Source organism: Scophthalmus maximus, chromosome 9 (assembly GCF_022379125.1).
Source record: "Scophthalmus maximus strain ysfricsl-2021 chromosome 9, ASM2237912v1, whole genome shotgun sequence".
NCBI lineage: Eukaryota > Metazoa > Chordata > Actinopteri > Pleuronectiformes > Scophthalmidae > Scophthalmus > Scophthalmus maximus.
In genome coordinates, this window is record NC_061523.1 from 15,455,262 (window position 1) to 15,475,973 (window position 20,712).

At 42.6% G+C, this 20,712-nt stretch overlaps 1 protein-coding gene across 3 annotated transcripts; it reads right to left on the reverse strand.

Moving 5' to 3' along the window:
• Window positions 1–66: 66 nt before the first annotated feature.
• si:dkeyp-115e12.6 (centromere protein F) lies at window positions 67–20,452 on the reverse strand. 3 transcript variants are annotated; one of them, XM_047334416.1, is made up of 18 exons: window positions 20,178–20,452; window positions 17,954–18,121; window positions 17,168–17,364; window positions 16,614–16,717; window positions 16,245–16,312; window positions 15,473–15,728; window positions 13,003–13,196; window positions 12,194–12,319; window positions 11,831–11,959; window positions 9,870–9,992; window positions 8,798–8,933; window positions 6,699–8,176; window positions 5,243–6,082; window positions 4,709–5,001; window positions 4,479–4,578; window positions 3,304–3,880; window positions 2,683–2,814; window positions 67–2,585 (listed from the first exon to the last, which is right to left on the reverse strand). In XM_047334416.1, the coding sequence occupies exons 2-17, from the start codon at window positions 18,113–18,115 to the stop codon at window positions 2,696–2,698; spliced, it is 4,902 nt and encodes a 1,633-aa protein (XP_047190372.1). In that variant the 5' UTR covers window positions 18,116–18,121; window positions 20,178–20,452; the 3' UTR covers window positions 67–2,585; window positions 2,683–2,695. The 3 variants fall into 3 exon arrangements, with proteins under 3 accessions (XP_047190372.1, XP_047190373.1, XP_047190371.1); XM_047334417.1 differs by having other exon boundaries at window positions 67–2,814; window positions 15,473–15,725; XM_047334415.1 differs by having other exon boundaries at window positions 67–2,814.
• Window positions 20,453–20,712: the final 260 nt, after the last annotated feature.

A 20,712-nucleotide genomic window follows, 5' to 3' on the forward strand; every position in this document is an offset into this window, starting at 1 on the left:
AACACAGTCCTACTTCTCAGCCTCGAAGGCACTCAAAGATAAATGAATCCAAAAGAGAGACGAGAGTACAGAGCAAGCCTTTTATTCTAGTCAAAAAACACAACATGAATACATTCACACGAAAGTGTCCAAAACAAGGCAACGAGATACACAGTGAAATTCCCTGCTCAGAGTCCGACAGTCCCACCTCCAAACAGCACTACAGATCCCAGAGATATGAAGGCAGCTGACAGGCAGGGGGAGTGTGTGTGTGTGTGTGTGTGTGTGTATGTGTGTGTGTGTGTGTGTGTGTGTGTGTGTGATGGTGTCAACATGGCAGATTAACAGCGATGGTATCCACTCTGTTCTGAACTGGGTTAACAAGCCAAGAACGGGAAAGAACAACTCTACCTCAACACAAAATGGAGACTAAATCAATCCACATTTTTAACACTAATGTGTCGACATACCTTCGGCTTAAATGATCTCAAGTGACACTGAAGGCAGCACGGCAGGGTTTTAAAGGACAGGTTCAATTGCAAGTTCTCCTTGAAACAACATCAACATGCTAATATGTGTATTAAAAGAATAAATGATAGTATTAACGGTGCCCTCGTCCAAAATCCAGCGTTTGTCTTTTTGATACTATCCCTCCACCAGAGCTCACATAAACACTGTCCAGGGGGAAATAAAGAACACATTTTGTACTCCAAAGACTTATTTTGGGCTGATGGATTATTTAGGATGTCCACACGCAGGCCTCGTCACAAAAATGTAAACAAGGATTTTTTTTGCAATAATTTCACTTCATTTCAACAGAATCCCTGTGATTGATTGAATCATCTCGGGAGAGCGAAGTAAATCTGTGCAAACATTTCAGTCTTGCATTTTCAAACTTTGACCTGCAAATTCCAAGATGGAGGAAGCCATTGTGGCTTATACTAGCTGTGTTGCACCGTTCACTTTTTATTTAACTGTCTCTGTCAGAGTATAAACTGCTGCACTAAAGTTTGCAGACAGTTAATGAGACAAATGTGTCTTTCGAACAAACAATGTCAAGTCACCGTCCTGTCATTGCCGAGCTGAGCTCGGAAAGCTTCATCTTCCATCTTCCTTAATAATTTCATAGGACAAAATGGTGTACAATGGTGAGCAAAATGTCCTCAATAACTAAACAGAGCAGTAGAGGGGAAGATAGATCTATTCTCCAGGAGCTGTTGTGACTGACTATCAGGAACCATGTCCAACTGGCCACGACAGGATTGTCACCAAACTTCCTGACTTAATATTTAGGTGCTGTACGATGTGACCAGGCCTTAAATCAGACAACTGAAGTTTCTGAGTAGCTTTTTTCAAACTTTAGAATGTATTTGTGGATTTTGTCGGCCATCTTTTCCATGGAATCTGCTTTAGAAGCAGATCTCTGCAGCCAGGAGAGCAAAAAGGACCAGTGGCCCATTTCAATGTCCCTGTGGGCACGCGAGTTCAGTTTTAGGACTAGAACTTGAATAATGTGAACCTATCCTTTCACTAAACCTTGCAAGCGAACAAAGTGGTGATTATCCTCTGGTATAATGCAAACTGTACATGAACTCCAAAACTCATCTACACAACCTGAAGTATAGACACGTGGGCTGCTCATGTCTATGGCACAGTAACAAATGTGCAAGAAACAAAAGCCATCAAAACAAATAAATTAAATATGATAAAAGCAGCTGATTCCCTCCTGTGTGCTCTGCTAATGGATTAAATATATGTTTAGTTCATCACAGAGTTACTGACTAATGAGGCTCATTAGTGTAAGTAGGAGAAGCAGAGCAGCAGAGGGAGGAGAGGGAGCAGAGTTCATCACCATACATGGAGCGGAAACCAATACGAGTTAGACTGAGTCATAGACATGTATTCAGTCCTCTCACACACACGCGCGGGCACACGCGTCAAGAGGACACACGTTTTATTCACAACTAATGTCACACACACATTTTCTCTACGGTTTAACACAAGTTTTGTAAACACCCGTCCTCTACTAAAACACATTCAAGTGTCCATAAATAAGCCACCTCATGAATTTAAAAGAAAAAAAACTATATATATATATATATGACATTTTCACAAGAGGCTTTCTTGGCTTCACCCTTTTGGAAAACAAGTCAAACTTATCTTGACAAGTGTTTCTTTTCTTTTTTTTTAGAAAAGCATCAGCTGGGCACCGGTTCATTCAAAGTGGGCCGTGGCCGGACCCACGTGCTTCATCTGAGTTACTTCAAACTAAACAGTCCCTTTGTTTTAGTGGTTTACGTCAACAAACTTCACCGTATTACCGCCTCTGCACCTCAGTACACAGGTGGGTGTGAAGTCACTGCAACATGACGCAGCAATCACAGGATAAATTAAGACATTTTAGATCCTCAGCAGAAGTGTTTGTTCAGCCACTGTTACCTGCAAACACTTAACTTCAAGTCCATGGTTGAATGCATCTTTTGTTTTGTTTTTAAACTGGTCCTGCATTGGTTTAAAGGACTGAAGTGCTTCATGTTGCTGGTGAATGTTTTTGCAGCGCTGCTGTCGTCCATCACTGAGGTGATTAGTGATCAGTTCACTTCCATCTGTAGACAACCGACATGAAAGTATAAACTTCCCCTTGAGTCTTGGATTGAGTCCAAACTGACACAGTGTTGGTTAGGGCCTTTGTCTGGAGGTTACCTGTAGCTGTGCTTCAATCGGTCTCCTCTTCCTGTCCCAGGTCTTTCTGAGGGACAGGTAGGACAGATGTCCCCAACAAACCTCTTCTCACAATGTAGGGACATGAGGGGCCACTGGGGATGTCGGCAAAACCTGCAGGATGGAAAGACGGAGAAATGAGTGAGAGGATTTGGGACCAGCGGATGAATAAGAGAGCATAAAAAAATGAAAAATAAATAGGAGATGCAGAGAGAAAACAGGGCAGGACCACCGAAGGCCAACGAATACTTCTGCGTTTGATTCAATGCTGTAGATACAGAGCTGCTGTTTGACGCATACATTGAACCCCCGCTACCCATTGGTGATGTAATTGCATAGTGATGCAAACGAACGAACAGGTACTGAAATATCTACCTCCAACATGTGTGAGGACACTTAAAGGAAAAAACATGACACATAAATTGTTTATTTCCCCTTTAAGCCTAGTCAGCAAACAGCGGAAGTCTTTTAACTCAAAATGTCAGGGAACACAGAACCACCAACGTGAAAAGGGTTTGTACCAATTATGCAGTTACGCAACTTTATACACACCTAAAATTACTCAAGCCTGATGTTTGTTTTTTTATGAGCTAATAAAGTTACCTTTCATGACGACTTCTGGCAGTCCGTACGGTTCATACTCGGTGTCGTCAAAGGCGGCAGACAGCTGCGTCCTGTTGCGGCGGATTCTTTCAGCCAGACGGGCTGGGTCAGATGGGATGGGGAAGGAACCTGAAAACAACATCTTGACTCCTGACTCTGCCCCCAAAGATGATGGGATGGGGGAGATCGGAGGTGAATCTACTTCCTCTTCTTCCTCCTCCTCCTCCTCAGTCTGTGTGTAAGCACAGTGGAGCTCAGATGCTGTTTGAGCAGCGTGAGGATACAAGCTCTCCTCCGTCTGACTGCTGACACTTGTCATTTCTGTCCTGATGGCTTTCTCTGACGAATCACTGCTAGTGTTCATTTCACTGGTTGTTCTGGAAGCGTTTGGATTGGCCACAGGGTTCCCCGTGTGACACTCTGTGGTTTTGGTCTCATTTGGTCCTTTGGTAACGCGTTGACCCGTTTTCTCCAATGACTTGTGGATGAGTTCAGTGTCTCTGTTCTCTTTGTGTTGGGGTGGACAGGTATCCGACCGCTGTATTAGGTTTATCTTCTGGTTTTCTTTTTCAGATTCCTACAGCAAGACACAAAACACAGCAATTGGGGGCCTAACAGCCACATGTGGACAGATAAGTCAAAACTAAAAACTGTAGCTTTTCAATCTCAATGTAGATTACTTAACAGGTCCACATTTTCTTGTAAGTTTCCTGGAAATAATAAGAACTATGCAATTTGGTACAAATTGTAGGCTTATCAGCTTTGTGTAAACCCGAATATATATTCAGTCATGGTTAATAATAACTATTGGAAAGTTAATTGTCAATATATGCTACATGCTTCCCTGTGGACAGAGTTTGCATTTCGTCTTCTCTGCACTGACTAAAGGACTCGTTGGGTTACACTCCCAATTAATTTAGTTTTAACCCCATCTTTTTTCTTTTATTTTCCGTACAATTTGCACATTACAGAGCTCTTTCACAGAAACATCCAGGGAAATTATTTGGAAATTACAGCCTTGTAAAATCAGGTGTCGCTGGAAAAACAATTCTGTCCACACTCCTTTTAAATGGACTTCATTCATGTAACTCTAGTAAAACATTCTAAGAAAACTTGACATGGAGTCAAAGACATCTGGTCTGTAAGCAAGTGCTGATTTTTAAAAACCAAATTACCTCGTCAATCTTGGCAGCGTTCTGGTTGTATTCCTGAAGTGTTGCCATCTTTTTGGAGGAATGGAAACTCTTTGTTTCAGGAAGGTTGTTGTGCTGCAGTCTTGGCGTAAAACAAGAAAAAAAAATGTACTCCAAGCATACAACCAAAAAGACAACACACAATACATATATAAAAACAGTACAAATATACAGAATCATTTTCTTCTCCGGCTATGGCATGAGAGTGTTACCTGGAGAACAACATGCGGCCCTGCAGCTTGTTAGAGGAACAGGAGAGGAATAGCTCATCCTCTCTGATGACGGCCACGTTACTGGGGCTCTCCTGACTCGGAGCCCGGCTCTCGGTCCCCGGTGGGATGTGGGTCGTCTCATCAGTCAAACCAGCAGCAGAGCTCTGGTCCTGGTTTTGGAATTGGTCAAACGTTGGAGCTGGTTGGGAGGCCAGTCTCCACAGAGCGAGCTCCTCGGTCTGCTGCTGGGTTTCCTCAGAGAGAGCCCGTAGCTTCATCTGCAGCGCCACCACCTGGACGGGATGGAAAGGACGAGACAGACATTCCTGATAAACTAGAGTAGTGAACAAGTCAATCTTAACACAGTGATTCTGATAAGTTAAAACACTTCAATGTTCTGAAACATTTCCACGTATAGAAACAGGATTAATAATTAATCATCCTGTCTTCATGACTGTGTCTAACTTAGAAACATATTTCTGTTGCTGTTCTCTAGTTAGACATGTCACATCATTGCTGTGATAAAAAGACTACCTGTTGCTCAAGGTGGTTGATCTGAAGAGGAGACAATTCCTCCATCTCTTCTTCTTCAACCCCTGTTGTACCTTTATCTTCCCTTTTAAGATCTCCTCCTTCATCTCCCCTCCTCCTCTCATTCTGCAGTAGTGACTCCTGTCCCTCAGTGGTGATGTTACTCTGCACACTAACTGGCCTGTGCTCTGTCAAGCACAACAGAACAGCATTTCCTGGGTTTTGACTTTGCTTGTCTTCTCGGTTTTTACGGTCAGTCTGTAATGCCAGGCTGTTGGTGTCGGAGACAGTCAAGGCCTTTATTCTTTGTTTCAGCAGCTGATTCTCCTGACGCAGAACGAGCAATTCTGCAACCACATCTGCAGTTGCTCCATCTTGACTACACTCACTCAAGATGCACTCATGGCTGCTCTCAGTCTGAGAGTCCACAGAGCCTGGACGTTCCCCGAACAATAGTGCTTCATCGTCCTCTTCACTGCTAACGAGTGTTGGTGTTTCGGCAGCGGTCTTAGTTTGACCTTCCTCTCGCTGTGCAGTAGAGCCCGCGTCTGCCAGTGAACTCGTAGTGTGGACGGTGACCACGCTGTCCTTTTCCTCATTGGATTGTAGCTCTATGGTGTCCTCCGACTTCTCATTTCGCCTTTCTTCTCTTCGAGCTTCACCCCCCACCCCTTTGACCTCTTTTTCGGCTATGAAAGCATCCAGCTCTTGTTTGCATTGCTGCAGTTCTTCTCCCTGGCTGAGGAGGGCACTCTCCTTCTCCTGTAGCTCAGCTAGAAGGCCTGAGATGTGTTGACTCTGCTTGTCAAAGGCCATGGTCAGCTGCTGGGTCTGACACGTCACCTTAAATAATCGTGGGAGAGAGAGAAAAACTGATTTTGAAACACTACCCCTTGTAATCCAATGTGTTTTAAGAGCAGCTACACAGCACATAGCACTTCTTATTTAACATACTTTCTTAATTGAGTCAATACTAATACTAAAATTTGCTTTCATCTATCAATATGAAAATCTGTCTAAGAATCAACGCCCACTGGAAAAAATTCTGAATACATTCATACAATACAACATTGTTCCATCAGCTCTTTTTTTTGAAAAATAAGTAATTTGGCCTTGTCCTCGTCCTTGTCGTCTTTAGTCAATGCTATACATGACTATATTTTAACTGAAGCAGTCTGTAATACAGAATTCCTTTGTGGGACATCAAAACCTTACTTTATAGACGCCTCGAGAGGCCGTGACCTCTTTCATAAAGAGGAATGAATTCCTTTTAATCAGTTATATCCATGTAATGTGAGCAAAATTTTTATTATTCTTCTGCATCACAACACCGTCCAAAATCATCCTTCTATCCATCAAACTCCCTTCTTATATTTTGGGAATATTTTCCTTTGTATCGTATAGATATAAATTGTTTTTGTGAGGCTGGACAATCTTAATACATGTAACCTTTATTTACCTGGCTCTGCAGGGCCTCTAGTTTAATCTGGTTCTGGTCGGCACGTTCTGTTTCCTTTGCTTTCTCCTTCTGCAGGCGCGTCACCTCTTTTGACAAATCTGCGGGAGCAGATTCACATGTCTGGGGTTGAGAAGGTTCCTCTCTCTGGTCTGACAGAGACCCTCCCTGATTGTTTTGTCTGTCGTCCTCCAGGTCAGAGGCCAATGGACCCGTTTGCCGCTTATCTGACAGAGGTGAGCATTCTGGAACTTTCACGGTTTGTTCTTCTTGAATTAGATCTGCTGTTCCCTGAGATACAAGCCTGTTGAGTTGGTTGGTGGACTGGCAGAAGAGGAGGTGCTGCTCTGGAGAAGGAAGGAGTTTGTTTTCACAGTGAACAATGTTGGAGTTGAGCTCATCATCATGTAGAGTGAGGTACGTCAAGGGGCTGTTGGCAACTGAGAGTTTCTCCTCTCCTCTTTTCTCCTCTTCTTTTCTGTTGCGCTTCAGTCCCTCCAATTCAGCTTTAAGTTCTGCCAGTTTTGTGCTCAACTCTTTTTTCACATCTTTTTCTGTGTTTGTTATTTGGTTCCTCTCCTCTTGTTCTAATGCCAACTGGGCTTTCACACCTGCTAGCTGCTTCTTTAGCTGGATATTAAGTTCAATCAATTCACTCTCTCTGTCTTCTAGCGCTTTGTTATCCACCTCCTCCTCCTCCTCTCTCTCTGTCTTTTGTCTTTCCTCCTTTCTGATCTTCATCTCTGTCTCCAAAGCAGCCATGGTCTTCCTCAACCTTTCCATCTCAGACCTCTCACTATCCAGCTGTGCCCTCCATTCCTTTTCCTGCTCCTCCTTCTCCACAGTCTGACTGGCATGTTTGCGGCTGAGCTGTTTGAGCCGAGTTCTGGCTTCTGCCTCGGCTCGTCGTTGGGCTTCCAGGTCTTCCAGCCGTTTCTGGAGTTCTTCACGTACATCATTCATCTCTGAACGCAACATGGCATTCTCCCTCTGGAGTTCTTCATAGGCCTTGACCTGCTCTGGCTTGACAGGAGGTGTCTTTTCGGCAGGAGGCGTCAAACTGGTGATGGTGGGCATACCAGCAGTGGAGTGAGAGAAACTAGAGAGAACATTATTAAATGCTGAGTGCTTCTTTGTTCCAGAGCTGTCACACTCTATCGCCTCATTTATACCCAGGTTATCTTCCTTGTTCCTTCTGTGTCCTTCCCTTTGTAAACTCTCAGAGTCTGTGAGGTCAGTGATGTGTTCAGAGTCGATGCCTTCTCCTGGCTCTCTGTCAGGAGGGTAAGATGCTGTAATCTCTACCCTTTTCTCGTCCACGTACTCCTCTTCCTTCCTCTGTTCGGCTCGGGTAGTGGTGGCGGGCCTCTTAGTGTAACTTGACGGTCGAGAATGAAGAGCGTATGAAGGCTGAGGGGAGAAACTCTGTCCAACGGGACAAAATTGCACAGTTTGTAAAGGTTCTGGTGCAGCTTTTTGCTCTGGAGTGAAAAGAAAAGAAAAACAAAGAGCGGAATAAAAAGGGATTCTTAAACAGAGACGTGAACTGAGAAATATTAGCCTGGATAAAAATGTATCTTTTTTACCATTACATTCATCATACCCTGCTCGCATTTCTACCATTATTCTCTGCTCTTGGATTGTTTTATTTCTTAGTTTTCCTAACTCAGTAGAGCAGCCTTGTGTCCCCTTAAAAGACGCTATATAAATTATTATTATTACTGGATTTGTTTATTGTATATTGAAAAAGGTATGATGAATAACTGACCAGCAGGGGGCAGCACTGTGGTAAGAGACTGATGCATGAAAGGAGAATTCATACAGAACGTTCTGTCAATGAATGTCAAGCACTTAATCATTAGAACCTATCCACATAAATAATGAATGTCTGTCTTTTTTTGTTTACTGAATTATAAATAAATCAACAGTCCACCTGAGATCACTGGTTCAAGCCTGTGACAAAATTTGTTTGACCTGCTGTTGTGTCTTCCAAGCGACACTGATAAAATCTCTCTACAAGGTGTCAAGATTGATAACATCAAATTATTAAGATTATCTTGAGTATACATCTCATGACTGGTGGATTTGTCCTCTGTTCTCACCCTGAAGTTCTTTGAGGAGACACAGGGCGTCGGCTCGCTCCTCGGCCAGTCTCCTCCCCTCTTCCTCTAGACCTCGCTCTCTCTTCCTACTCTGCTCCAGACTCACTGCCGCACCCTCTGCCTCGCGCATCGCCTCCTAATGAGTGAGAGAGAAAGGGGGATTAAGAACAATAACATTTTCCATCACAAGGACTGAATTCATTTAAAAGTTGTACAGGTCGGAGTGGTAATTCTCAGCTGAAATGTATCACTATACAATGGCCTCATAAATGTTGTACAAAAAAGTGATTGTTATCTAGAAATAGTATATTTGTATTTTGACTTCAAAGCATCTAAATCATTAAAAAGTGTTTATTCCAGATAAGACATAATAACCAAGCAAGAAAAGTAGACCGATTTTTCTAGGTCTCAGGACTCAGTCAGGATGTCCTGATAACAAGTGATGATTTAAGAATGTGTTAAGAACTGCAGTACATATAGAGTGTAGTGTCACAACAGCAACAACCCACAGACAAACAAGCCACAGATAAAGGCAGCATTATTGCAGATTTATATATAGTATGTGTATAAAGACGTTAACATTTCTAATATGAAAGCTCAGCAGTTCGCATCCAGATTCTGTATTTTAAGGTTTAAAGCTCAGTCGAATAAGAAGGTTCATTTCTTGCCAAAGTGACTGGTTGAGGAAGCAGTTGAAAAACTAATATCAGGCATCTAGTCAATTTAGCTTCCTGTAATTTTTCTCTAATGCTACACTGTAAATAAAACATGACAATGCAGCTGGATGATCCAAGAAGCCACAATTTAATTTATAATACACTCATTGTCAAAATCTTAGACTGACATATGACACAGATGATTTTAAAAATTTACAGAGTTCATTATAAACCCACAGCTCAGCTAATGAATAATTGACGTATGCAGAAAGGACCATCACTAGGGTGTGTGTGTGTGTGTGTGTGTGTGTGTGTGTGTGTGTGTGTGTGTGTGTGTGTGTGTGTGTGTGTGTGTGTGTGTGTGTGTGTGTGTGTGTGTGTGTGTGTGTGTGTGTGTGTGTGTGTGTGTGTAATACCGTTAGTCTGGCTTGTGTCTGTGCTTCTTTCTTCTGGCTCTCCTTCAGCTGTCCCTCCGTCCACTTCAGTTTCTCTTTCAGCGTGTCCAACTCTTTGTCCAGCGCTTGTTTCTGTAGAGACAGCTGATAGAGGAAATAATGACTCAGCAGCTGCTAGAAAAAAACATTGAAAACGAAATCAAAGACATCTGGGGTGAAAGGATGTGAGAAAAAAAGATCCATTTAGGGGGTAAAAACAATAAAGAAGAAATCAAGACTAAATGGCTGTTGTTGTAGGCGTACAGTAGGAATCAGGATCATCAAAGGGAACGGGAAGCAGGAGAGCAGTGATCAATAGCGAGCATTAGCTGTGTCTAATGTATGATCTTCCTCTCTGGGGAAACTAATGAAGACTTAACAAGCTGATCGGCTTCCCACCAGTGCTGATATACGATTCTGCACATTATCTCATGAGCAGTGTGCAGGTAGGTTTAGTTCTCACATTATATTTACAAATCTAACAAACGAGTTGTTACAGTCTTGGTTCCTTCACGTCCGTGTTTTTGAAGAACAAACAGTATAGAGATTAGTTTATTAAACAGGGAACAAGATATTAAACAAAGCTCATTGTGACAATTTACAAAAATCTGAATAATCAATTTTGGAAATTAACATAAATAGTGTCATAAATAGTGTAACTTACTAATTTCCTCAGGAAGTAATTCTTTATCATTGAGAGAATAAGCAGGGACTTTAAACTTATTTTCTGCAACAACTCAACAATTCAGCTGTTTTTTTTAAATTTGTGGATTTCTGCCAATATTTCTTCAGGGCTGTAATGATTTACTGTTGACAATGCTTCTATTAGTCTATTTACTTTGAATATTTAAAAGAGAATCTTAAGAATTATTGAGCTTCTACGAGTTACTCGTGACTGAAACTGTTTTCCACGGCATAGAGTAAAACACTCATTCCATTAAAGTAAGTGTAAATACACTTTGCATGAAATGTGTTCTATCAGAAGCTCCACGTCATTAGATTCAACCCAAACTGTGCCTCTATTATGTGTCGCCTTATCAGATATAACAAGATAACATCTGTGTGGTTTACAAAGGGCTTACAGTACGGTTTTATGGGACGTTGTGGGTAAATGTGGGTTATGAAAAGGTCATTGTTATGAATTTTTACATGTTTAAAAGTGTAGGAAAGAAGGTCATGGAGTTATTATTTTTAAACATGGTGAGCCTCCACCATTGTGCTGAGAATGTGCTATTAATCTGCTGATTAAGAATACCACATTCCTTCCAGTAAAAGAAAAAAAAAACTAAAATAAAATGAAAATATACAACACTGTCTTCAACCACAAACATACTCCTTCTTCTCTGCATTAATGCAACCTGCCTCAAACACTCACCTTTGCACATAAATTCCATCCCTCTTCACCCTCATTCCGCAGTCATGCCTTTACGCCTCACACGAGGAGAACTGACTATTTCTCACACACAAGCGAGTTATATGTAATATGAGTTATGAGTTGTTTTTTTCATGCTTTCTTAACCAAAGCGTTCTGCACCGTCAAAAGCAGTCACACTGTCATTACCTTCGCTGCTCAACCTTTCCACTGGAGAGAAACCGAGAGGAGAGGAGAGGCAAGGGGGGGAGAGAGGAAAAAAAAAGAAAAGACAAACACAGAGAGCAACAGAGTGAAACAGGGAGTGAGAGAAAACAACAAGGGCAAGAAGCAAGCGTGGGAGAAGAAGTAAGATATGTTGTTATTATTATTGACCCTAGATAAATTTGATAAAAGTCCAAGGAGAAGGAGAGAGGGATAGGGGATGGTGGCAGAGAAAACAAGAAAGAGAAACAGGAAAGAGCTGAAAAAACAGAGCAGACATATGTACCAAAATTTAAACAATTTGTAAATGCATGTTTGACTGGGCCATGTGTGTGATTCTGTGAAAAACCTTGGTGCAGGCCTTTACCTTGTCAGCCTGGGCCTGCAGGGCATTGTGGAGCGTCCTGGCCTGCTGGAGCTCCTGGTTGAGCTTATTCACCTCCTGCTGATGCTGCTTCTCCAGACACTGCCTCTCCTTCTGAAGCTCTGTCAAATCCTTAAGCCAAGCCCCCCCCCCACACACACACACACACACACACACACACACACACACACACACACACACACACACACACACACACACACACACACACACACACACAAAATGAGCCAGTGTCTTGAACTGTAATATGAGACAAATGTATCTTTACTAATATGGAATCAAAATAAAAAGTAATCAGGAGTTTCCCCTTGGTTCCTTTGGTTGTTTCTCCGTCTGTCCCCATCTTACCCTCTGATGTTGTTTCTCCAGATCCTTAGCGCGCTGTTGGTGCTGCAGTCGGCTGCTCTCTGTATTTTGCCTCTGACACCTCAGCTCCTCTTGCAACTGCTTCAACCGTTGCTCAGCTCCTGATGCCTGTCACACAAACAAAACACACTCTTTAATACTGTCACAACTTCATGTGTCATTATCTTCACTACCACCATGGGCTTGAAGCACCTACCCTACTAAAGATATTGCAACTTTTCCAAAGTGTAGATGTGTAATGGCAAAAAATGATGGCCATGTTTGTTGTTTAACTTACCAATCTGTGTACAAGTCACATTTCTACATGAAATGAGGGATCACATGTTTCATTGTTTTCATTTTAACTTGTACTGCTTTGAATCTTGTAATGCTGATCAATGTTCTGCATTTGACAGGCATCAGGAAATCTTGAAAATTTTAGAGCTTAGTGTAGCTACTAAACAAAATTGGTGATTAATGGGAAAACCACATCCTCTCCCAGTCTCTCCTTGGCATTGTAGACTGTCGCCAAAGAGTTAGGTTTCACAAATACTAGCTGGATTGTTTTACAGCATAGAACAGAACAAGGCTTAACAAGTTCCTGATAATAACAAATTCTCTCAAAAGTAAAACGTTCCCAATGTGCATTTTCGAAAGCTCAAAGAGAAATGTCTTGACAAATGAGGCCAACACCCATTTTGTGACCAAAAACAGCAAGGCCTCAGGAAAATAAATAACACCTGGAATGAAACATTTGTTTTCAGTAGTAGTACCACCAGCAGCATCAGTATTTAGCAGAAGTGTGTTTTTACCCGTTCACCCTCCTGGGTCATGCGTGTGCGTGCCAGGCTGAGCTCGGTGCCAGCTTTCTGCAGGCTGAGCTCTCGGGCGGCGAGCTCCTTGTTGCTTTGCATTAAGTCGTTCTGAATCGACTTCAACGACCGGGCCTTCGCAGACAGCTCCTCCTCCAAACACGCCAAGCGACTCTGAATTTCTGATACAGATACTGGTGTATGGACCAGACAAACAGAGACATACTGGTTAATAAGCTATTGTGGGGTCTCAGAAAAATGCATAACTAAGACAATTAGAGCCCGACGATATATCAGTTGGCCATAATATTGGGTGAAAAGAGTCTTTCACAGACATATTGGTATCTGCGTTTATTTGTTTGCCCATATGAACTCTTATTTTACATAATACACAAAGTTAGAAATGTTTATTTTCTTGGTTCACGCTTTATATATTTGGTTGTATTTGTGTTTTCTTTTCATTTATAGTTATTTATGATAAAGTTATTGGTTTAAGTGTAAAATATCATGCCTCAAATACAGTTCTTTTTATTGTGGTTTGATAAATACATCTTAGATATATTGGTATCATTTTTCAACTCCCTAATATCAGTATTGGCAAGTGGCTGAGTGGGTGGAGGGTGAGAAAACAAGGGAGAGGAAATGCTTGAAAAGAAAATTTTTGACATCAGCAACAACTGCTTGATGTCTTACAACCGACCACCCACAGCTGGCAACATAGCAGCAGCACACAGCTGGGTTTCACATATGAGGTCAATCCATACAGACTGGCTCACTGACCACCACAGCTGCTGTCACTCTGTATGCTGCCTGTGGCTGCTGATTTCCAAAGCCAGGGACGAGATCAATTTCCTGCCTGTCCAACATGTTGCCCTGTATCGTTTTCCTGACACCAAAAAACAACAACAACAATCTGCTAACAAAATATTGAAAATATTATTGAAAATATGTTCCATCTAGTGTAAATAGAAAAAAATGACCCTGGATTCTTTCTTTTCCTTTTTTCAAACCCGTTTTGACAGATTAAAAGAAAAGACCAAAAAAATCCCCACTTGCCTTGAGGAGAGCAGAGCATAATAAAAAACACAGCAGAAAAAAACTAATGACTAAAGTACACACTGCATTGCCCTTCCCCCTCTGTGTCCCAGCAGCAAAAAGAAGCATTTTGTTTCACAGTAAACTGTCCCCATCCTCCTCTGAGCGCGCGCGCACACGCACACACACACGCACACACACACACACACACACACACACACACACACACACACACACACACACACACACACACACACACACACACACACACACACACACACACACACACACACACACACACACACACACACACACACACACACACACACACACACACACACACACACACACACACACACACACACACACACACACAGCCGCTCGACTCTGGAGTCAGCAGGAGCGCTGACTCCAGCTGAGCCAGTGATTTCTACATAGCCTCTTATGTAACAAGTTTTGTTAAGGTTATACAGAGTACATGAGATTCAGGATGATAACATTGCTTTACCTGCCCTACTAGTCTCACCAGAACTGAAAACTGAACTAAAACACATGTCATGATTATTTTTATCTTTATTGCTCAGCCTGAGAGCACAACAACTGCACTCCAGTGAAATTGCTCAGTATCTGTCAATAAATTAGTCCTGATATAAATGTGAAAATTAGAGCAATTTCAAAGGTTAAAGATAAGCCATGTTATGTATTTTATTTCAAAAATGACCAAAACTAACAGCGAATTGATCCGTCTAACAAGCACGGAACATTATCGGCATTGTAGTTTATTTAGCCTCGTCTCCTTTGCTTCTGTTTGTGAGACATGAGCTAAAGACTACCGTCAAGCTGTTTAAGGAAATTACTGAGCAGTTTTTGTAGAAAAAGCTTAACATTTGAGACCAGTTCTTAAAGATTTACATCTTTAATAGCAAACCGAGACCCACAACCGAGCCAGGTAGGGAAGTTTAAGTTCTAAGAAAAATTACAATTTTAAAGGGATTTGTTGACATAAGAAAAAATACATAAATCACACCAGCCTTATCATTTCAGGCCTTCTGAAATCACACTTTGGCTAATATGTGATAGTCAACACTGAATTATTCTGACTAGAACTAACTGGTCATTTCTCAGTCAAAAGGGAAGACCATCAGTGTTCAAGCCTTTGCTGTTGTGACCCCCAGGCTCTGGAACCATGTTCTTACTGACCTAAGGTTGGTCAACAACGTCGACTGTAGTTAACACCATCTGAAAATATTTTGGGAATGACAGTGCTTTTATTGACATCTATTTTTACAATCAATTATTCTGTATATAATATTTTTGTTTTTTAATCCTGATTTGAGATTCGGTCAGCACTGTATGTATGTGTGTATACAACTGCAAATGAGCAAAACACATTCGTGCCATGTAACCAAAGTGACCATGTGACGTCCACACTCACTGTCTGTCTCTGTCCTGAGCTCCATCTCCTTCCCATAAAGCCCCGGTGCCGGCTGGCCTCGACTGATGACATCAGTGCTGGGCGTCTGGGGAGAGGCCGGGGATGGTCTCCTGGTTTTTGGCCTGCTGTCATCCCGTTCCCACGGAAATGCAGCCGAGGGAGTGGAGAAGGACTCTGATTGGTCAGACAGATGGTGGTGGGGTGTGCTCTTGTGTTGTTGTCTTGGCAATGAATTGTCTGAGAACTGGAGCCGCTGCTTAAAGGAGGAGGAGGAGAAATGGGTACATTTTAGCTGAATTTACAAACAGCATGGATCCAGGACTCAGACGCTTTCTTTTTGCCTTAAAACAAGATTTTATGATGTAAAGTAAACAAAAGGGGAACTGATCATATTTGCTACGTCATTAAATAAGGTGCAAGCTGATGTGCCTGAAAACCAACAACACAAAATCTTCAGTTCAATAATCTCCCTCTGCTTGAGTTAACTGTAAACGGTATGTGCGTGACAAGGATTTTCCCATTCTGAGGAGACGTGCGCTTAGGTTTGCGTCTCTGTTTGGGACAGCCCCCTGCTGTGATCAGTTAACAATAAGCCAGGACACGCACTGATTTAAATTAATTAGTCAGTCAGTGGAAGAAAGAACCAAAGAACAATCAAATTGTGAAATTCTGTTTAACTTTTTTACGTGAAGTGAATCAATTCTAACAACTAATGGATTACAACTTAAAGCGGTCTACACTCAGCGAAACATAAGCATATATTGATACTTGCCCGGATGTGAAGTGCTGTGCTCTGTGCTTCATCTCGATGCCAAGGCTTCTCCTCCTCCTTTCTGCTCTCTACAGGACAAAAACACAGCATGTGGATTAAGCTTACAGCCTAAACCCGATCACCAAAGCTGAATGGAAACGACAGCAGCGAACAACCCAAGTGGTTCACTGACAAGAGAGCAAATAGAAATACAACAATCCCCAGAGAGTGAAAAGCTGGGAACGGAGAGAGGCTGAGTTTATTAACAACTGTTTACTTGGGAGTCATATGGTTTTCTGTTTAATAAACTATACAGTGAATTAATGACAAGATAAAGACAAACCCATCTGACAGTATAAACACATGAGTCATAAAGTTACAGGACTGTACCATTGTGTTCCCAGGGTGAGGTCGTATTCCAGCATGGAGTAGAAAACAAAGTTGTATCTGCTGCTCTGCTGCTGTTCTGTAGCTTCTCAAGCTCAGCCTCCAGCCTGCCACAGAGACAAACAACAGCGGTCCAGTGTTTTAGCATGGCACCATTCACATTTATCAACCAATGAGAATAATTACAGTTTTGTGCCATCTAAAAAGAGGTACCTCACAAGTAGGTAAAGTATCAGGAAAGATGATAAAAGTAGACAATGGGCCAATTTTATAGTTGTATATCATTCTGACACATCAGCCTCCATTTAACACACACTATTTCTTTTACATTGGGGGTCAAACTCATCTCGGTTTTATACTATGGATGCCAATTCAGAATGCTGATCTGTTACTTTCACTGAACTTCTGACATTTCATCAATTTCCCTCTTAAAGAGTATTCCGATTTTATTTATAAATCATATTTCACTGCCAATTTTAAAAAAAAATTGGGGGAGGGCAAAACAACACACCAGACAGAGAAGCTCATTGTCTCTGAAGATTTCCATTGGTTCTGACCTTTTGACTTCCTGGGTGAGCTTGTTGTTGAGGGAGCGGGCAGAGTCTAGCTGGCCCTCGAAAGAGCATACTTGTGCCTGCTTGGTCTGAAGCTCCTGAACCAGGCGCTCCCTGCTGATCACTGCTGCCTTGGCCTCGTCACGAACACTCTGGAGCTCCCTCTGCACAGACTGGAGCTCCCCACGTACCTCCTCATACTAGTAAGGACAGGAGACAGTGGAGAGGGGAAGGTATAGATGTTTGGAATACAAAAACAATATAACCTGCTATAGACGACTGACTATGACAGTGTATGGCAGATTTAAACACATCATCAAATATAACTCAGAGTTATTATCAAAAATTACCTTTTTTCTTTTACTAAACAGATATAAAATGGAGAAAAAATATCTAACTGTCATAAATAATGACAGTGCTGTATGAAGAATGTAATGTAAGGTTTTTGTATTGTGACACTATACTTCAGTACTATGCAACCTGTTAATAGGTAAAACCAACCAGACTACCTGGCTTGACTGGGTAAAGTCTGAATAATGAATACTATTTAAAAAGCAAACTTTAAAATTAAAAATGTACCAAACATCCACACACTATGAAGAGTCTTCAATCAGAATCAACTCTGAAGTATTATATCCAGATCAGCAGGTACCTTATAAACTGAACTTCTCCATTTCTGTCAATTACGATCAATCCCACTCTGGATGTCAGCACCACGTCCTTTGTCTCAATAGCACTATAGCAAATTCACTAACATTCACACTTTCATAATTACGAACGTGTTTGTACCTTAACAGTCTGTTTTTCAAGGCTCGTTTGGACTTTGTCCAACTGTAGCTGTTTCTGCTTGCTCTCTCTGGACAGTCGCTCCTGATGGATCTGCAACTCCTTCACCTTTTGCAGGACCTGTCCAGACAGGCCCACCGTCCAGTCCTCCTCAGCCCAACTCATATCTCTCTGGGAAAAAAATACAAAAATGTCTTCTTCTTTTTTTTGTTTGCCTGGATTATAAGACACTCTGGAGAAACGATTTCCTTTCTTTGCTAAAAGGCCAGTTTGTTTCTGAGAATGACGGGGGTGGGGAGTGGATGATTGTGTTTGACATCAACAAGGAATTGTGCCAGCTGATCTGCCCTATTGCTGCTGGACATATCCTGAATCAGCAATGAGAGTCAGAAACCAGCAACAGTCACAGTCTGAAACAAAGAGGAAGTGTAGGCCTGTTTAATAAAGCTATAGTATTTAAACAAGTTTCATCTGTGCCTCTGGCTGTGGTTTCTGTCTTGAATATGTTATGTTGCTAAGGCTTTGATTCCTCCCGAGACACTGGTTGTCACCGCTGGGCAGCTGTAATGCAGTATTTTCCAATACAGACCGCCTGCAATGTTCCAACGGCACTTAAATACCTTCTCTCTCTCAAACTCCTGCAACAGCAGCTACATGTTTACATAAAACCAAACCATTTTTGATACAAATATATGAAGTCTGACACTTGTTTTGGAACTAAAGTTGCTAACAATGCATTGACCAGCACTTTGTGTTTACAGGTAATATATGTAAATATACAATATCAACACACACAAGCAGCAGCAAAAGTGACAGTGTCAGCATTAAGAAAAGCCTGATTAAAAATGACAACCTGGCCAAACCTGTAGAGGTTGCTTCTGCAATCTGTTCCGACATGCATTCCAGACTCACAACTACTAACAGCACAACTCCAGGCAGACAGTTTCCACCATAGCTCACGGGCTGTCACTTTGTTTACCTGCTTCTGAAAAAACAAGGACGGCACAAAAAATACACACCTGAACTGACAAATATATGAGTGGAATACACACACCTCCTATAAACAGCCAGAGAGGCTGAAAGAGTCTGAACAATAACATGGTGGGGAGGGACTTCTTCCAAACGAGTGAGTGTGTGATTTCATTCGGCTGACGTGTTAAGCCACGCATTCATGGGAACAAGATCCTGGTTCAAAAAGCGTCATTTGGTCCTATTTAAGGCTGCAACTATCAATTGTTTTCAATAATGAATGACCAATCTGTCAATAATTTCCATCATTCAACACAGCTATAGTTTTGTGGAAAAAAAAAATCCCTGTTGCCATTTCCCGAGGTGAAATCTCGATTTACAATTCTGCAGAAAAAAGAGAAAAGTAGAGAATGCTCACATCAATGAGACGCATGGACCAGATTAGTTTTCCTGGATAACTGACAGAACACAATTACCCTATTACCAAGGTTGTTGCCAGCCAGTGTCATTAACTTTATCCTTTGGGCTTTATTTATAATATCCTAAAATATTGAACAGATCAGACTTTAATAGGGGCAGAGCAACCTCGCGCACCTGTTGCCCTCGTTGCCCCTGATGGTTTCACAGTGATGAACCTTTTGTCAAGATGGAGACGTGATGGGTGATGGGTGTCCCCCTGACCCAGTGGTCCAGACACACAGTGTACTTGCAACATCAGTGGTTTGGTTGGAATTGTCTAGTAACACCCCCTTGCTCCCATTCATTGTTTCCTGTTCGTGTCCTCAGTTGCCCTCAATTGAAAAATGGAATCAAGTATTACATGTGTGATTTAAGACCTATATGTTATAGACTATGATACATTGGCCTTGAAGTCAAAGAGGATTCGACGCCTCCGCCACTGGAGCAAGTTGTTTATCTATCGGGGGGTTTATTGACGAATGAGTGAGTCCATACATTGACCGAGCAGCCTCTGGATGCAGAGGTCGGGTCCAGAGCCGACATGCTGCTCAGCCAACGTCCGATCACGAGGTTCAGACAGAACAAGAGACAACTCTCCGCGTCCGGGGAACAAAAAGAAGCTGGGTGTCAGCTTAACGTCCGCCATGAGCCGGGGCAGCGGCCCGACCGAGGACTGTCCTGCCAGTTGGCACCGCTCGGTCCACCAGCAACTAACTAACCAACTAACCGTCTGACAACTCAACAAGTTAGTTAGCCGCGTTGCTACAAGCTAACTCCAGAGGCCACTGAAGCTACTTACTGTTCACTGTGCGGCGGGTACAAAGAGCCGCCAACCGCCCGGCTCCCTCCCCCGGAGCGCGGGGACGTGCCTCGGACTGACACCGCTGTCTCAGGGGGAAGACGGTGTCCGGCTCTCCGCCGACGACGAGGCGACCGTGGACAGAACCGACGCGGTCGCTGACGCTCACTGACGCTCACTGACACTTGTTCGCATCTGACACGAGATGCCGCGCGTCTCGTGCAGCTGACCGGCGACGCTGGGGCACGCACGAGGCGGGGGGCGGGGCTAGTGACGCAGCAGCAGGAGGATGTCGTGGGTGGTGGAGGTTGAAGGTTGAACCTCGGATGACCTCTAGCGACAACACCTCACCTGACATACAGAGTCTCAGAGACTTTCCGAGACAGTTGATAATCTGTCGGCCTCTGATCCTTGTGTCAAACGTCACATTATTTCCTCCATCTCCTGAGGAGACTGAGGTCCTTTGGTGTGCACAGGACGCTGTTAAGGACTTTTCTACGACACTGTGGTGGCATCTGCAATTTGCTATGCAGTG